This window comes from Taurulus bubalis, assembly GCF_910589615.1.
Source record: "Taurulus bubalis genome assembly, chromosome: 1".
NCBI lineage: Eukaryota > Metazoa > Chordata > Actinopteri > Perciformes > Cottidae > Taurulus > Taurulus bubalis.
The window spans coordinates 12683256-12702456 of NC_136589.1; the positions used below are offsets into that span (position 1 = coordinate 12683256).

Here is a 19201-nt window from a genome sequence, read left to right on the forward strand (position 1 = left end):
TCTGCTGCTGGGCCTCTCAAATTAACCTAACTCTTATATAACTTCAGATTAAAAGACAGCTTGCTGCTCGCTTTTGAAGTGCCATTTTTAATTTCATCCATTCCTCCACCCTCCATTTAAGCCGTCACTCTCAAGGCTGAACATAACCATCCTTCTAAATGGTTAAGTCTCCCCCACCATGCAACACTTCAGGCCAATTTGTTTCTCTCTGTCAGCAACTGCGGCTTTTATCACAGGCAATCATCATCATTTATCAGACCAACTTCGGCGCGCCTCCCACCTCCCCGCTCGACTTCCGTGAAGCGGAACAAAACCCTAATTAGGGGTGAATTTGCCGAACTTGCGGCGTCGAAACCAACGAGGTAGACTGGAGATGCTCATTGCCTCTATAGAACAGAGTTGTCTTCCCATCATGCATTTGGTGGCGTGAACCATGCGGAAAGTGAAGGAGAGTGACCCCTGCAGGGGGGCGTTGCGCACTGCAGAGAGAGAAGGGCACCGTTAGGAGAAACACGCGGTCGGAGAAAGGAGGTGAGGAGAGGAGTGAGGAAGAGGAAGAGGAAGGAGACGCTGCATCCAGGATACCTTCTGGGCGCCTGAGAAGGCGTGGTAGAAGCTAGAGACGTAGGTCATGATGGCCTTCTCGTCCGGACGGGCAGTGCCCACGATGTCTGCGGGGAAGAGGGGAGGTCAGGGAGGGGACGGAGGGCGGAGTGGAGGAGTTGTTAAACAGAGCACAGAATGATGAAGAAACAGGAAGAAGAGCTGGGGGTCAGCTCTCCACATAAACAACATCCAGAGGGGAAAGAAAAACACGCAGCGTCACTGTCCAGATGTGCTGAACAGGGAGGATTTCATTTAAACTTCTGTCTTATAAACAGCAACACACACAGATTTTAGGCGTCTACAGGTGCATCAATAAATGAGCAGACACCACACCTGGAGATTCACGACAATGTTGTAACGTGTTGTGATGTATTTGTAGAGCGTGGAGCGTATTTTACATTCAATAGAAAAGAGGATGTGTGTCTCCTTTTGTGTGCACAGCTGCATGTGTGAACGTTAAGGCCAAAATAAATTCTCTCAGTAACATCAGCGCCTAGAGATCAATAAGCCGGCTGCAAAAAAACACAAGAGAGGGAAAAGGAAGAAACCATATATGTGCAGTTCTGAACTTCAAAAGGATTTTAGTAATTTTTTGGTTGTCCTCTCGTCTCTTTTCACTGAAAGCACTTTAACTCTCAACGCTGCCAGCACAGAGGCAGCCGGTGTTTCAGCAGTAACCTCGTGAAGCAATGTGAGGAAAAAAGTTGGAGCTTTTCACACGTCAGCAGACCCGGTTAATCGCTGTCGGATTGTAGGTTTTCGGGAAGTTATAAAAACAGTGCAGACGGCATCTACATCACTTACTGACTCCTGAGAGAGAATATTTTGGTCTTTGAACACAGATAAAGTTTGTCCTCATCATCATCATCATCATCATTTCACTATTTTCCTCCCCGCCTCCTCACCTTCTGCATCCAACATCTTGGGGATGTCCAGGTACTTCTCTGCCACGTCGAAGGCCGTGTTCAGGTTGGTCATGGGGTCGTCCTGACAACAGCAGACATATTGATGGATTAATTAATAATGAAAATAATCGTATATCAAAGCCCTATTTTGTAGCTCTTAATAAAAGCTTACAAAAGAGCACTTGTGCATCTACAATTTAAAAACCTAGATGATAATGTATTTTTCTTTCTGGAGTCCTATTCATAATTTACCAATAACAAGATAAATGTTTTGGTTTTGTTCATTGAGTTTTGTTGCTTAAAAAAAGTTCTCAAAAGGAAAGAACTCTAAAATGAATGTATTAATAATTTCCTGTGTGATGTTTGTCTGTTTTGCTCCCAGATACTGTGCATTATTTAGTGGCTCAGACTTCACAGTCGGAGAATAAACAATCTGACAGAAAGACACAAGAATGTACAACTACCGCTTCATATGCTTTGATCATGAGAATTAAACTCATCTCCTTTCACTCTGAACTTGGGTTGATTTTGCATAACATTTGAGATTTGGTGATCTTGCTTTCGTGTTTGAGGTTCATGTTCTCAGTGGACAAACGCTCGCTCACCTTGCGCAGTTTCGCATAGTCAATGAGCTCCGGACGGTGTCGATGAATGAGTGCACAGAAACCCAAACCATCTTTCCAGCTGAAACAGAGACAAGTAGTAGAAAGGAGGGTGAACGTGAAGTGAAACATAACAAGCTGAGGAGAAAAAAACTAAACAGGAATTTGACCATTTTGACCATTCCCCTCCATCGGACTCCCTAATTAGTTTCATGTAACACACCCACACTCTCCCAGCAGTGTGTTCCTGGAACGCAGCAGAAACCCGAGCACTGTCGGCCGAAACGGGGAGGATTCATGATCTAATGTACCACAGGGTCCAAGTCTCCAATTAAAGTTGAACCGCAGCTTCTGAAGTTTGAGATCCCACATGATGTTATTTAAGAAGAGACGCTTTCATCACTTCATAGATTCATTTGTTTTATTTAAAAAATACCGTTATAAGACAACCAATACGCTTCATTCTAATGTTAGATAAGGCCATATGTGTTGGAACAAAGTCAATTGAAAGTATCCGATGTCATGTGCCTCTCTGAAGAAAACTAGAAAGTGGGGACCCATCAAATTACTTTCTTGGACCAAATTGTTAATAGCAGTCATTATATTTAGCATCTGAGGGCCAGATTCTGGAACAAGTTCAGAGAAAAGATAAATCCCTGCTCGGTGACTTTTGTACACTGAACAGACATGAAACTTTGGTTTTGGGTTACTTTACTTTTCCAGCATAACTTTCTTGGTAAAGGGTCTCACTTTTTTGTGTTTATTTATAATGTTTGTACCATTTAAATGTCAGACATGAATGCTTTAATTCGCTATCATTGGCTGTATTTTGCCAGGAGTGCTTTATTTTGGCCACAACACTGATAACCAAAGCTTATAAAAGTTGATATGACAAAGCAAAAAGCTGCCTCACAAAGCAGCATTAGCATTCCTTTTGAGTCGTGTTCCTATCAAATGTAATTCTTGTTTAAGCTCTGTTTCTCTCCCAAATCCTAAAGGAAATATCGGTTTAAATCTGTTTGTTTGGTGCGAGCAGGTAGTGTTCAGTGGGTTTTTAAGCATCTGTGCTCAGGCTGTCTGAGGCGACTAACACTCATACAATTTTGTCGTTTAATTGATAAATTAATTTTATTGACAAACTGAGTTTCTCCAGAAGGAATCATCCAAAAAAGCGTCTTTTTAAAAAAGTGTCATACACAGAGATGTGCTCATATGTTTCTTAGAAATAAGTCACTCAGCATTGAAAAATCCTTTAAAAATTGCGACTTAAAGTCGACAAAGATCAAAGCAGACGAAGAGGGGGCAGCCCTAATTTGTACCGACAACTGCTGCATCCAAAAAAATACAATTTGTGAGCGATGAGACTGAACCCAAACACTGATGTTTTGCTCCATCAAAAGATGCTGGAGTTGAGGGGAACTGCATTCAACTGATAATCTTCTTTAGGTTCGTCACTACAAGCGACCCCTTTCACGTCACACAGTAATTTAATCTATTGTTAATATTTTAAAAAACATTTGTTATAGCAGCTAGCTTTAAGATTTTAATTTGCAGAAATGCAGCTACAAAAACGCTACAAAAAGTACTTAAACATGCAAAGCTGTAGTCAAATCACATCTTTGTCCTGTAATCAATGATCGTGTTCATTATAGCCTGATGACCTATTTCTAGTTTGACCCTCTGAGGTTCATTGAAAGCAGCTGGGCTGTTGAAAAGCAGCATGACGGGATGGTGCAGTGTAATCTCAATTTCATTTCTGGAGGATTTACTGCTGCTCTCTTCTCGCAGGCTAACACATTAGTGAGATGGGATAATTTTATGTATTACCTGCCATACTAAGTGGCTGTAATGTGCGAGAGGGGCTTTTACAAGGTGATTCGTTGTATACCTGAAGCAGCAGCAGCACTCTTCCCTGTCTGCCTCTCATCTCATGTGCAGCTATCGTCTCTCGCGGAGAAACCACATCAAAGGCCCCTGATCTGACGAGCCATCCTCTCCCTCACCGCGATCATCAGGCCTCTCCCTTTACCTTCTCCTGAAATTACCTCCCCTCCACCTTTCTGTGCGCCTCGGCTTTCATCCACATCTGAGGATCACAGTGGTCTTCTTTCAATAATTCAACGCGTGCAGAGGCATCCTGTGACGTGGACTGAGGCTTAAATGAACCCACTCATGGCAGGAACAGACGGCTGAACCCGGGATGCTAGGAGAGGATGCTAACTCTTTATGCAGTTTGATATCATTTCAAACACACTGGCTGATTATTGCCCATCCTCTCCCTTTCTAACGGTCTGGTTTATGAGAACATGTCTGCTGGTCTGTTCTCTGTTAAATCCGTCTGGTCATCTGTTCAGCATCAGCCCCGTCTGAGGCGCTAACCATTTCTGATATTTTTATGTAATCCTGGTGTGCGTAAAATGTATTTCTTGTAAATTCTTAACTGAATTTAAAGCAGTGGCCTTAGGAGATAGTTGCAGGATTCATACTCCAAAGCTACCAAGTACTACTGCAGAGTTCAGAGAGCGCTCTTAGTGCCCTAGTGCAGAATTGTGGTCTTGAAACACTTTCTTATTCAAACTCTGCAGGCTTTCTCTTTAAAAAAATGTAAGAGTTTTCTTTGGCCAGATGAAAACAAGCCATTTACCTTCTGCTGGGGAAACCAAATAACTTCACCAAGATGCTAGAAAATCCAGGTCCTGGAATATAACCCAAACCAGAAGATGTCTTTCCTTTGTTTGATAGTCAGTGTCGAGACAGTAAACATGAGGAGAGAGAGGGGTACGGTGATGCAACAAAGGTCCCTGGACAGAAGTCAATCTGTGAAAGTTGTTATGACTACCAGGACGTCCCAAATTATGTCCTTATATTGTCCAACTGTCTGAGTTGATCAAAATGTTAAAATACTCCTCTGAGTAATACTCCTGCTTTGTCATCTATTAGAATCTAAAAGGACCATAACCTACTAAATCAACATCATGCTGTATTGAAGAAAACTTGAAACTAGTGATTGGGACCATAAACTCACATTTACAATGTTTGCTGAGGGAATAAATCAAGTGAGAAGTAGATCATTTTCTCATAGACTTCCATGCAACCAGTTATTTTTCACACCAGAGGAGTCGCCCCCTGATGGCCATTAGAGAGAATGCAAGTTTAAAACACCTATACATGAGCTTCACCTTTCAGAACTGAAGGTTGCCACCTGGTCATTACCATGTGTTTTACTCACTACTGCTCCACAAGCAGATTTTCTCACTCACTTTATATGTTTTGCACATTATGTCAGTGTATTTTAATCACATTGTTCCTGACCTCTAGACCTTTTGCAAACTTCACGTGAACTTTTAATATAAAAGTTGGAGTGCCCCCAACATAGAACAACAATGACCTGAGGACAAACCACAGTCTGCTCTTATTCAACTCTTTAATTGTGTCTTCTTCAGGACTATGAACACCGGCTAAAGTACACTGCTGCAAAGACTGCGTGGGCAAAGTGCTGAGCTTCAGTTACATTATAACTGGATTTCAGCAAAATCTCTAAACTTGAGGGACGAAAAACTCTTGCAAACCGTTTACTTTTGTTTCCAAGCTCTGGCTCGGATACAATTTGGCAATGTTAATCTGAGCCAACAATTAACACCAATGACTTCAGGTGAAACTCTGCGTAATCTTATTACCTGTAACTGCATCTCTGCAGTGGAGTAATGCACTTTTTTGTATGTTGCTTATGGTGCGTCCCTCACCTGATGTGAAAGTTTTGGATGTTGACATTCTTGTAGGGCGCAGTCTTCCTCTGGCACCACAACAGGAGGCCCTCTTTGGCAGATGTCTCTGCAGAAGGGATCATTGTGAAGTTCAAGAAACTCTCAGGCTTTTTACTTTGACCAACTCTCGACTAATCCCTGTTTAGCGGTGGATTAAGTGGAGGTGAGGTGAATGGGAATCATGTGCGATTCCTCGGGTGTTTCATGCTCTCTTGTTTCCAGCGGATACTGAGAGGTGTGTGGTTTATTGTGTTGTCCCAAAACAGTTGAATTAAATACTTAAAAAAAACGCTGCCGTGGAATCTGAAGCTGAACAAAATCAACGCTGATCACTTCTGACATTCAAATTGGATTACATTGTAAGTGCATTATATATTTTAACCATGGAGAGGACCATAACATTAACATGTCCGCCTCCATAGGAAAAGAGCAATCTCTGGTTCTTTCATATTCTAATTAACGTGCATTAGCTCGTCGAGTCTATAATTCGTATTGTGCAGGAGTTTTTTTAAAGCTCAGTGAGATGTGTGACAAAGGTCTTTACACTGAGTCAAAGAAGGGTTTTCAACTGCAAATTAAGACAGAGAGCAGTTCTTTTCTATGAAGTGAATGAACAAGAAGCGTGTGGAAATGTTCACACACACACACACACACACACACACACACACACACACACACACACACACACACACACACACACACACACACACACACACACACACACACACACACACAGTACCTTCCACAGAAATGTCTTGAATGGCGAAGCGGAGGATTATGGTCCAGATCATTCCCAGGGTCATCTTGGCGTTGCCATCTACGATCTCTGAAAAAAGGGCAAAGCAATAACAATTATATTTCAGGGTTTACACATTGATTTGGTGATCTCAAAATAAATAGTTGAAAGTTAAAATAATTTTGTCCGTGTCGGCTGCGTGGCTCTAAGGATAAGAGCGACTCTATGTTTTCCATCTCATATCCTCTCAAAGTGACACATTAAGGAGACCTTTCAAAGAGTTTTATGTTCTAAGCAACGCATATTTTCCCCAAAGGTGAAATGTTAAATATGATTCCCCGGGTCAACATGTAGAAATCACCCACCTACAGTTTCAAGCCTATGTTATACTTCTTGAAACCAACATCCTCAGTTTTCTTGACTTCAGACATTGATATCTCAACAATGGCTGAAAGTATTTTTACCATTCAAATATTTGAAACATCCACCTCTCTTCCTTCAGTTGAAAACTGAACTGCAAAGACAGACCTTACCAATGGTGGAGTGAACCGCCACTCATTTTGTACAGACATTCAAAAACCCCAGAGGAGGCAATCCTACTGCCTTTCATCAAGCACCATCAGGTCAACATTTCAGCATATACATGCAAACCTAATTACCTTTTCATCAGCGTCAACTGAACGATGTGTTTAGTGCTAATGCTTGCATGCTAACATGCTGAGCTATGATGGTGAAGGGGGTAAACATTATACCTGCAGCCTGCTAAACATCTGCATGGTAGCTTTGTCGTTGTGAGCACGTTAGCATTTAGCTCAAAGCCCTGCTGTGCATAAGTACAGCCTCACAGATCAAGGCGATTTTATTCTCATACAGCTCAAAGGGCTTTACAATCTATACAACAAAGGAAACCCTCTATCTTTAAACCCTCGGGTTGGAAAGAAGAAAAAACTTCGCCAAAACTCTGTTAGTGGGCAGAAGACAAATTAGGAAACCTCAAGAAGAGCAACAGACATTAGCAAAGCTGTGAACTGTTCGTCTTTTTAGCTGTCCAATTAGTTTAGATAGCATTTAATAACTCTACTGCAATGACTTGGAAGGATCTGCATCACAATGAAACAGTCATTTAAATGCTGTTGAAACAAAAGATATATGGAGCTCAAATGTCTTTACACGAAAATGCAGCAATAGTTTCACCTTGATGAAAATCAGTGCTGACTTAACTTTTATCCACAGAGATTTACCACATGTAGAGCAGTAAAGAAACTTTTAATCAATCTGTCAATAACAAGAAAGAAATAACGCCCTGATGCGCAATTGGCCACTGAACAACCTTTGGAAAGCAAATGACTGTCAACCATCTTTAAAAAAAAAATGTACAGCTGTGTATTTCTAAACAGTTTGCTGGGTTTTTGAACACTGTTCACAGGCCTTTGAGGTCATGAAACTCAACATGATATCCTGCAATCATATATTATATTATTTTCCATACAGGCTCAGATTAGCTCACAGTACTTCTTAGAGCTGAGACAGTGAGCACTAAGCTCTAATGAATGAAACGTGCGATGATTCAGTTCAATAATTAAGAGCCTAGGCTTGTGGGTCTGTCAATCACTTGGCGGCTGTGAATGAACTGCCTCTGCCCGGTCCTTTCTGTCGATAATGAAAATCCCCCTCAACAGGTCACCCTGTTTGCCCTCCTTCAATAATCATTTGTTTCTCCCTGTAATCCAATAAGGAGCTGGGCACGAGCTCCACCGCCACCCAACTGTGACGGACAAACTCGGACTGTGAGATGTCCGTCAGACGTATGTACATGTAACGCGACGTGAACGACGGCTCGGATCGAATTAGGGAGGTAGAGAAAAGTTGGGCTATGTTGTTCGAGCTGAAACACGCTTATAAATGTTGAGATTAGTCCTGATGAACATGACTGATCAACATGGGGGAGGAACACAAATCCGGTTAATTCCCTTTGAATGCATCCCCCACCACGCTCCTTCATCCCTCACCCACAACAAACCCCCCCTGATGAAGTAGCACGGATCTGACCCTTCAACTAGCCCCGTCCTGCCACCGCAGCGAGCAGCGAGCAGCGAGCAGGGAGCTGCAGGGCCGCTCTACCAGGAGGATAATCTGTCTGGAATGCTGGTCTGGTTTAGGAGCTTTTATACCGGACTCTTTGTACACTGGGAAAAAAAATCTTCATCTTATCGAGTACTTTTTGTCCTGTTTGGAGACAGATTTTTTTGGGGTTTTCTTAAAACGAGTGAAGAAAATCTGCTCGTAAGATTATATTAATTTGCTTTTAGTAATGGTTGACAAATTACAACAATTCACTTGTGCCTTTGTCTGAGTTGTGAACAGTTGCTGGTTTTCTTTCTCTTCAAGGTGATTTATTGATTCATCAAGAAAATAAACTGAAGATTCATCAGTAAAAATAATTGATTCTAGCGCAACAATCAGCCTTATTTTGACTTCTGTCAAGATTAAAGATGGATATTGAATACATTTTTTCGATCCTTACAATATAATTCCAATATGACACCAGAGTTTCAGTGAGGCAAAACTCTGCTCCTGGTTGCAGGAGGAGACGCTGCTGCCGGCCAGGTGCTGAGCTCTCCTCCTCTTGCTGGAGCTTCCGACCCCCAGGTCGAAGCCGGATCTTCTCGCCGATGGTCTCTTTTACTTCCATACGTCTTATAGAGCCATCAGTATTGCATTGAGTTAACACTTCCTTTAATAATAGACAACATCGACTTGATAGTTAAATATATTTGCCGTGTGGGCGTAGGGGGAGAATCGTGGGGTAAAATATGTGAAATCATTATTTTATCGATCCACGTTTCATGAAGATGTAGCAGGATTATGCACCAGTCACCAGATTTTTTTTCAGTTACAGTTTAGGGTTTGTCATTAAAACATGTCTTTCTTTCAACATGTTTGTGTCAGAGAGTGAAAGGAATGGAGAGACAAGCAAGGGTTGAACATTGGGGTTACAAAGGTCAGAGGTTAACCTTATTAGGTCCCCTGTGTGTTTAACATGGATTTGACTAATTTGCAAGGGATCATCTTCTGTAAAAAGGGGCAGTTCACCAACATTTCAAATATGACATGTGTTTTGTCAATTGGTTTTATGAAATCTCTGTTGCCATCCCAAAATCATCAGGCGTTCACAGCAAGGATATAATATTTGTCAACAATTTTCATGTGGATTTCTGCTGTCCACGCATGACAGTCTGCATGAACCCGCCGTGTATTGGGCAGCGCGCCGTATTGAGTGGGCCGGTCTGACAGTAACTCCCGGGACACTTTTTCCCCCCAGTCCGCCCTTGATGTGGACTACACGGCACTGAAGGCCTAGGTGGAAAACGCATGGCCCGCCACTGATGTGCAAACTCAGTGTGTATGCGTATGTGTGTGCGTATATATATATATATATATATATATATATATATATATATATATATATATATATATATATATATATATATATATATATATATATGTGTGTGTGTGTGTGTATATATATATACACACACATATATATGTGTATATATATATGTATGTGTGTGTGTGTGTGTGTGTGTGTGTGTGTATGTGTGTGTGTGTGAAAGGGGGAGATAGATAGTGAGAGAGTGAGTGTGTTTACTGCGCTAAGGAGTTGTTTACTATCCGATGGGAGGAGGATGGACATCCCCAAGTTATTCGAGCTGAACAATGAGCAGCCTCCGCTCCCCGAGGGGATTGCTGATCCTGAGATCTACTCAGAAAATGCACTGCAAAGCACAACCTGCGCAGGAACGCTCTGAAATAAGGATCTCATTAAACTGCACAGCAGCCAGCGGCTCTGCCATGGTAACGAGAGACAGAGAGAGACTACATTAGCCATAGCAGGCAGAAATAGTAGCTATTTATTTGGCTGATGGTCTAATTAAAACCAATAGGTGACAATCTGAGATGTAAACACGTTTAGAGAAGGTCAGGTCACTTTGTGAAGAAGCCCTGACCTTCATCTTCTGGCTGAAATGTCATTATCAGACAGCGATGTGGCATCACTCACCCTCGGCTCCGATCGACACCAGCTTCACTCCTTTGCCGGCGATGAAGTCGAGTGCTTTGTTCACGTTGGAGATCTTGTGGACTCTCATCTTGCCTCTCTCTGGTTTGGCCAAGCGTTCGCCTAGACAGGCAAACACAACAGATCGAGAGAGATGGATATTGCCGTTTTTCATTTGAAAGAAATGACATTTTGTCCTGGAATGAACAAAACGTTCATTCGCAGAGATTTCCCGAAAACCAGTAAAACGGTTTCAACATTGGGACTTTTCTTATTGTTTTAAATCAATAGTTTGACATTTTGAGTACTACTCTTATTCGCTTTCTTGCTGAGATTAAGCTTTTAAATTTGTTTTATTTGTGGATTAGATATAACATGTTAATTAGTAAGTTTTAGAGGTCCTGGGAGGAATTTATTTTGTACCTTTGGAAATAGCTATGGTTTGCAGTCTTTGTGCTGAGCCAAGCTAATTGGCTGTCAGTTGTAGCTTCATATTTAAATATATAGTGAAATAATAAATAAGAATAATTCTCAAATTGTTTGGTATGTGCAAAACATGCATGTTAAGTTATGTTTTTAATGTTTTTTTCAAAATGGAACCCCCCCCCCCCCCCTTTCTCTTTCTTTCCATAACACATAAGAAAAATGTGAGCAGTCATCTTTAAATCTGCCACATATATATTCATTTCTCCATTTCACTTGTAGTTTGGGGGCAACTATCTAACATATAAAATTCCTTTTGACTGAGAGGGTTTAATTTAAAATCATTCCCGTAACGTGAGACCCTGAAACTCATATATAAAGATGCCACTTTAATAAAAGAGGCATTAGAGAGTTGTATCAATATTTTCTTTTAACTTTCAGCAAGAAAGCAAGTCAGCATGTTTCCCAAAATTTTTTAAACTCTGCCTTAAAGTCTGATCTCAACTCAACATGTGATCTTGCTGTCGACCCAAACTGTCTGCATTCAGGTAACCCTGTTAAGTCAAACGCTGTTTACCTGAGATGACCTCCAGCAACAGCATGAGTTTCAGTCCATCCCGGAAGTCCTCCTCGATGTTCTCGATCTGTGTTCCCGCTTTCCTCAGGTGAGAGTTACACCAAGCTGTAAATGTCTGTAGGGACGGAGGAGAGGGAGAACAAAATCATCAGTCACAGCACTTATACACACGTAATCCTATACTGAACGTGTCTGCAGCAGCCTGCAGTCCATGAGTCCACATGAGCTGGATAAGCAACCCTGATTGTCATGCCACCGGAGTCTCTTCTTCACATGGCAGTTATTAAATTCACACCGTTTTACAATCCGTTGACAATGGCACCAGTCCAATGCACTAAACCCTGTAAGGCTAACATCATCGCAGGCATAATTATACTCAGGTCTGTAAAAATTAGGGCAGCAGGCTATGAAGAAGTGAGATGTTCTACCAACTGGAAGATGCAGGTTCTATACTTCAAACCAAAGCATTGGATTAAGTGAAACTCTGATGACGGCGCTCGAGGAAAAGTGAAGGGATTCAAGTTATTTACGACTCATTGTGAGGGAAACATGAACGCCGGAAGCAAATTTCATTGCAATCCATCCAATAGTTTCTGAGATATTTTACTCAAAACTCCAAAATGTCAACCTCACGATGGCGCTAGATGTAAAGTGAGGGGATCACCAAAGTCAGTAGGGTTTATCCTCTGAGAACCATGAATGTCTGTACAAAATGTCATAATTAGGGTTGGGTACCGAGACGTGTTGGTACCGTGTACCAACACGTCCGGTATCTACCGGACCGAAAAGCAATGCAGATTTCGGTGCTTCCTTCCGGTGCCTGAGCCGATTTAAATACTTTTTTTTTACACTACTCTGTAAAGTTGCACGGTATATAGATACTACAAAGGTAGCGCGGTACCCGCACGCTAAAAACGATTATTAAAATAGCGCGGATCAGAGCGCACTCGCTGCTCTGCTCTCTGTCTGCCTGCATGCAGAGCGGGGCTCGAGGGGGCGGGGCTTCCAGCGCTCACACACACAGTGCGCGCACACAGAGATCGCTGGAGACACGAGCACCAGCTTTTGAACGTCCGTCCTCGGCTTGATGGAACAAATCTCTCCAGTTGATATTAATGATGACGTGTAGTCCAGTAAAACAGCAGTTTTAGGATCCAACAGAGTCTGAGTTCTGTTGCACTCGGTCCCATCAGGCCACCTGATTGGACTGGTGTCTGTTCTTTTTTTTAATATATATTTTTATAGTTTGAAGTTAAAAGGTTTGAAGCTGTGGTTTGAAGTGTGTTTTGTATGTACTTATTTATTTATATCTATAGTATATTTTAAACAGTTAATAATATTGTTCAATTTGAAGAAAAAAAAATTGCCTTGGCAATAAAAAAGTATCGGTTCAGGCACCGTTTAGGCACCGGTATCGTTTTAAAAGTAGCGGTTTAGCACCGGTATCGGAAAAATCCCTAGTCATAATCCATCCAAAAGATGTTGGGTTCAGTCTGGACCAAAGTGTTGGACCGGCCAACCAACAGTGGACCCTCCATTGGCTCCATGCTGCTCATAAACCTGTGTTTAATCTGTCTGTTAGCTCCAGATGTGTTATGTCACTGAACCAGACCTGCTGACTAATAAATGGCTTACCTGTTGGTTTATTCACACACCACCACTTCATCAGAACCTTTCCCTGTGACGCTAACAAGCTTGGAGCCACAGCACACTGGGTCATTGTGTACTGTATACAGTAGGTGTAAGGGGGCCCTTGGATTCTCTGGCATGCAAACACGCTAATGGAAAACATCTGGAGCAGGCTCTCAGCCGCCCAACAGGAGCTGGCAATGAGGGCCCGCCATGCACCCTGTTGTGAACGCCTCTTTATGAGTTCTCTGGGTTAATTACACCCGGGGCTCAAAACGCAGAGCACCACGTTTCCACCAGAGAGCTGAAGGAGGACCTGCAGGAGCAGAGCCAGGCGCTTATGAAAGCCTGCACTGTCCTTCGCTGGCCTGCCTTTGACGGACGAGGGAACAAAAGCCACTTAAAAGTCACTGGTGAGCTGGTTTGGAGCGCTCGTGGAAGTTCCGCGATGAGATCACTCTGAGAATGGAGTGGCGTGAGGTTTACACGGCTATCAATAAACTCGAGAGCCGGTTTTTCAGATGTGTGCGTGAGTTTGCTGGCATGTGGAAGGAGTGCCAACCAATGAAAAAGCCCAAAGGACACTGTGGAGGGAGAAGGGCAGATTATATGGTGTTTTATCTCCAGGGGTAACTGACAGAAAAAAAACTCTGAAGATTGATGTGCAACGGGCAGACACACGCCCCCAGTCTGTACGATGCTGTATTCCTCAGAGTTTAGTCATGATTTAAGTCAAGCTCCAACAAGCACTACGATGTTTCAATTAATCCTAATCAATAGACCCCTTAAGAGGCTTGTCACAGATTTTAAACTGTTGCGGCAGGGGTGTGGTGTCAGCAGCTAACGTAGATACTGTTGGATAATTTAATCAAAGTGTTACGTTAAGGACGTTTGCTGGCTCAGCAGTTTCAGGTTCTCACAATGTTAATGTTTTTTTTGTGTCCAGGATGTCATTTTTTGACAAGTGTCAGCCCCTTTTCTGTCCCTTCCCTTTTATGGTTCACTTTCCCACCACTTAACTTCACACAAACACCTGCAAGGAATCTCAAAGTGCTGTTAGAGAGTTTTGAAAGACCTTTAATAAACCGATATCCTGTTAACATGTAAATCAGTAAAACGTACAAAGCCAAAAGGATAGAAAAAAGAAAGCAACGTCGTAATACAATAGTTTGAAGCAGAATGTACGAATGGGAATGAGACACGTGTTTTAAGTAGATAAAAAGAGCACATTTTTACATAAAACTTCTGCTTAGTGCAGCCTTAACAGGACCAGACAGCTGAAAGTCAAAAGGCTTTGAGTCGACCCATAAAGAGCACAGTTGTGAAAACGACTAAAAGTTCACAGAAGGAATGTTAGCTTGTTAAATGTGCTGGAAGGAGGGTAAATTCGGCTGCTCTAGGGCTGGGCGACAGGCCTCCTTCGGACAAGAATTAGCCGGCCCTCCTGCAAGTTCCTTTAACTCTCTGGGTCACTGTGGAGTTTGGCAGCAGCTCACATTGCAGGCTGGCAGCCTCATGACCCACTGGCTGTGTTTTGGTCAACACTCACAGGCCCTTCAGGTGTTCTGGGGCTCTTGGTAGGTCACAGCGCTGAGTTACCGGTCCACTGGTTGCAGCAGCGGATTACTGCATGGGCAGACCGGTCTAATCTCACTAAATCTATACATTTTGAGCAAAAAAGTGTGAGGAATATAAAAAAAATTAAAAAGTGGTCTATTCTGGGGAAGCTAGTCCTTGATGCTTTGAGAGTTTGGGGTTCTTTTATTGGATTTGGGAAGTTTACTCTCATGCCAGCAAGGTTACCCAAAGTCGCGCTACATTTGCACACATTGGTTAGTCCTTTTCCTGAAGGGGAAAACATACAATGTAAAACATGGTGCTAGAACACCTTAATAGTCTGATCCAACAGTTTTTCATTATGAAACCTATAATAAATTAAATGTGTGGATAATTGACTGCAGAGGATGCAAACTTTTTGTTGGGCACATGTAGCTTTAGCCTCAGTCTTTTAGCATATTATCATGCATGATGTAGCCATGAAGTCCTTATTTAGTATTTTTTTTACAGGCTAGTTGTTTTAAAATAAAGTCTTCTGTATGGAAAAAATAAATAAATAAATAAATATATATATGCGTTTTAAACCAACTAAACTAGCTAAAGTTAGCTTATTTAGCAATATTGGGAACTTGTAATATATTTTTCCATTAGCTCTGACTAGCTTGGGATGAACAGTCACAACAGGACCACTAGGCAAGTAATTCGCACACAACTCTGGTTTGCCTTTGTAACTCGAGCACGACATAATTGATGTGATGAACGACTGAAGGAGCGACCAGAGGAAAACGCCCCTTGAGAGTCTTGTTGTCATCAGTTGCTGTTGCTCCAATTAAACTGCCGCTGTTGGGTTTTCCCTGTGCGCAGGAGCCAAAGTATTTATAGTCAAGGGAGGTGGCAGGATGAGTCGCATCATCACAAACATGTAGTTAAGCTTCATCATCATTTACTCTGACAGTATCATCAAATAAAGTGGATGCACCGATCGCCCGTTATGATTATTGTATTCAAGCTTTTTATTAGTTTATTATATCTCCTTCTGTATCATTTTGGAATTTCCTCTACTTCCAGAAATGACTTTTGACAAACTTCAGATCTAAGAAAAATGGTGTTAATGTATTTACCACAACAATCTCGACCTCAAGACTGAGAGATGATGGGCCTAAAGATCGTATCGGGGGCCAGTCAAGGCTTAATTTAAATTGCAGTGTCTCCAAAAATAAAGCTAAATCTGATCCCAATATCCAACGGAGTGAAATGTCTTCTCTCTGGCAGATCTTCTGACGTTAATTTCAGGAGTCCGAACCTCCCAATTACACTTCCAATCATATATCAATAAATTAAGTTTATACACTTTTGGAACCAAGACCTCCTCCTCTATTTCGATGGAGAAGTTGTGTCAGATTAAAAAGTACAGTGTGTGTCCTACGATCTTCTGAGAACTCTATGTGATCGCGCTCTCCTCGTACAATTTGTGTCAGAGCCGTGTGTGCTGTGAATCTCTGTCAGCTGTTAAAATGTCTGCTCTGGAGCCCCGGAGACCAGTTCCTGCTCAACAACAACGTGCCAGTGAGAATCGTTCTCAAAACTGTGACTTAAACACAGTCTGTTTCAGCCTCAGTACAACATGTCGAGTAACTGAGCAAAGTAAAAGCATGACCGACTGGCTGAGTCTGCCAGAGGAGCCGGAGGGTCGTACATTTTGAGCGCCCCTCTACCCTCCGCTGCCTCCTCACTCACTCGGCTCGGCCTCCCAGAGCTGAGGCGGGCTGTAAAAACAACGGGGGTCAAGAGGCAGAGGAATCTGCTTCGCATCAGTTTGAGGGAAAGTTGCCAGTCAGCGTCATTATGGCAGCATTTTTCCCATGGCAACTACTGAACGCAAAGCTCAGCAAAACTAACGACATGAAGAGACAACTGGTGGGTTTTACTGCATTTCTACAAACAGGTTTTTTTCAGTATTTAACAGATTATCATCATATCATTTAGTTTAGGAAATTCCCATCACAACTTTCAAGATGGCAATGTGATAAAAAAACAAATCTTGTTTTGTTTGAGTCTGAAACCCAAATATTGAATTTGCACAAATATAAAACACTGGAAGGCCAGCAGCTAGGTTAGCATACAAACTGGTACAAACACTTTACTTTTGTACAAAATTTAACAAACAAGTTATAAAATGTCCATTAGTGATATTTAGAGGTGTTGCTAGGTTGATTTTGTCAGCTTTCACAGAGCCAAGCCAGCTGTTCCCCCCTGTTTCCAGTTTTATGCTAAGCTAGGTTACGCTACCTTTCTCTCTGACTCAACAAGAAAGTAAATAGGTGTATTTCCCAACATGTCAAACTGTGCATGAAAGGTCACTGTGGTTGAAAGAAATTTCAACTTGATGTCAGCAATCCACCATCATAATTTTGTGACCATGTGACCTGTTTGAAAACCCAAGATAAAGCTCAGAAGTGAAGTAATCAACCATTGACTGTCAGCACACATTATGACACAGATTGAAAAGAGGAGAAGTAAACTTTCTCTGCATGTACTGAACCACCTAATCTGAATAAATTCTGATCATGAAAACAGCTTCCTGATGTATAAAAGGAGCCTGAAACCATCACATACAGTTTTCTTCTGTTAAAACTCGCTCCCGTTCCCTTTCCCCCACCTTTCACTCAGCTCCCAGCACCCTCCCCCCCTCGTCAACTCCCCACTCCATTAATCAACCTCAGTTAGGAAAATATGCCCTGCTTCTCTGCCAGGTCCATATTAGTACAATCCTTTCACTGAAACAAGCCAGCTCATGAGTGCGAGCCCCTGCCATATCCGAACACACGGGCACGCCGACAAGTCTAAGGCCGAGAGGAAAAGCAGATACCGCTGGCAGAGCGTCCGACACAGGAAGGCGGTTTTCAACACCGCGGCCAGTTTCTCAAGCCTGAGTCTCCAGCTCAGGGCCTCTCATGTCCCGATGAAACCCCAGAAACAGGCAGATATATTGCAAGAAAAACATCTATATCTTTTCAGCGTCTTCTCCAATAATGTAGAAGAGACAACGGTTGAAGGGTGTGGGGGGGGGACATTTCTATTTAGAATCAAATCCACGGCATTAAACCGTAACTCCAGCAAGATTGAACACTTGTCTGGATGAGTTGAGGAGGGAAATGGGCCTTTGAGAGCGCCATTGCTCGGCTGTTAAGTCTATTTCGGCTGCCTTCGTCTAACTCAGGCTCGTGGGGCCCAGAAAAGTGCTGTGGAAAGAGTTTAGTGGTGCCAGGAAAACAGAGCCCCTAACAGCTACGGCACCTTCCTCCCTCTCAGACTCCCAGATGATTTCCTGATGTGTGATGGATCGCGGGGGTCGTGTTCAACCAGACGAGTTCACTGAGAGCGCGCGCTATGATTTAAAATGGCCCTCCTGGACGGAGAGCTGGGGAGGAAGGGGGAGATGTGTATACCTTGCTCAAGGGCGCGTCGATGCTAAACGACACAGAAGGGGAGAACTTTTGCTGTTTATTCCTGCCAAGACTTTCCAGACTGTTCTGGAGATTGGATTTGTAGCATTGTCGTCATGCCAGCATTCAAAACAGCAAAGATGCTGCAGCAAAATCTACTTATTTCCATAAAAAAAGGGAAATCACTGCCATTGGGTGGAAGTATTTGCAGAAATCTTTTGCGATAAATTCGAGGAAAACAATGTGCTATTGACCAATAGCAAGTCTTGAGAGTGCCGACTTCTAAGGGAATGGAGAGCAGGAGTATCAGTGGGTGAAGCTTTTTAATCTTATTATCTGTGCAGACCCTCCTCATTGGTATGCAGACTTTGCAAAAGATATTTTTCAGACACAGACCTGGAAGTCACACAAAAGCAAAATAGAAAAATCTTTCCTCTCGCCTTTTCAGACCTGCACAAATATGAAGAATTCTAAATCAAGCAAAAAAGCAGCAGAGAATACACATTTGTATTCAACGCGTGCAACCTACATACCACTTGTCATCTGGAGTTTGTCAGTGTTGCCATGACAATAAGAACATCTTAAGTTCACCTGTTGTTCTAATTTGGACACCTACTGCAACGTGACTAAGCCAGAAACAGGACAGAAAGTTACAGAATAACTTGATTTGTGACACCTCAGCTTGGTACATAAACATAAACTTCACAACAAGCTAGAAAAGTGCATGTGTTGGAGAAGAAAAATAAAAAAGATGTGATGATGCGTGCACTTCTGACATGGCTGTCAGCTGATATAGATATGCGATACATCCTGAAATAAAAATTAACTGTCAACCAGGAAAATAATTGAGAGGGGAGTCAGGATCCACACTGAAAGTCTGGCAGACTGAAGAGGATTTA

General features: G+C 42.4%; 1 protein-coding gene across 3 annotated transcripts in view; it reads right to left on the reverse strand.

Annotated features, from left to right (window-relative positions):
* The window catches only part of actn1 (actinin, alpha 1), a 54113-nt gene that overhangs the window by 16755 nt on the left and 18157 nt on the right, over positions 1 to 19201 (reverse strand). For all 3 annotated transcript variants that reach the window (XM_079224101.1, XM_079224100.1, XM_079224102.1), the window contains exons 2-8: positions 11671 to 11785; positions 10674 to 10793; positions 6617 to 6703; positions 5857 to 5944; positions 2117 to 2195; positions 1512 to 1593; positions 586 to 671 (exon numbers count right to left, since the gene is read on the reverse strand). In XM_079224101.1, the coding sequence (XP_079080227.1) occupies positions 586 to 671; positions 1512 to 1593; positions 2117 to 2195; positions 5857 to 5944; positions 6617 to 6703; positions 10674 to 10793; positions 11671 to 11785 (657 nt within the window). The remainder of the gene's footprint in view (positions 1 to 585; positions 672 to 1511; positions 1594 to 2116; positions 2196 to 5856; positions 5945 to 6616; positions 6704 to 10673; positions 10794 to 11670; positions 11786 to 19201) is intronic.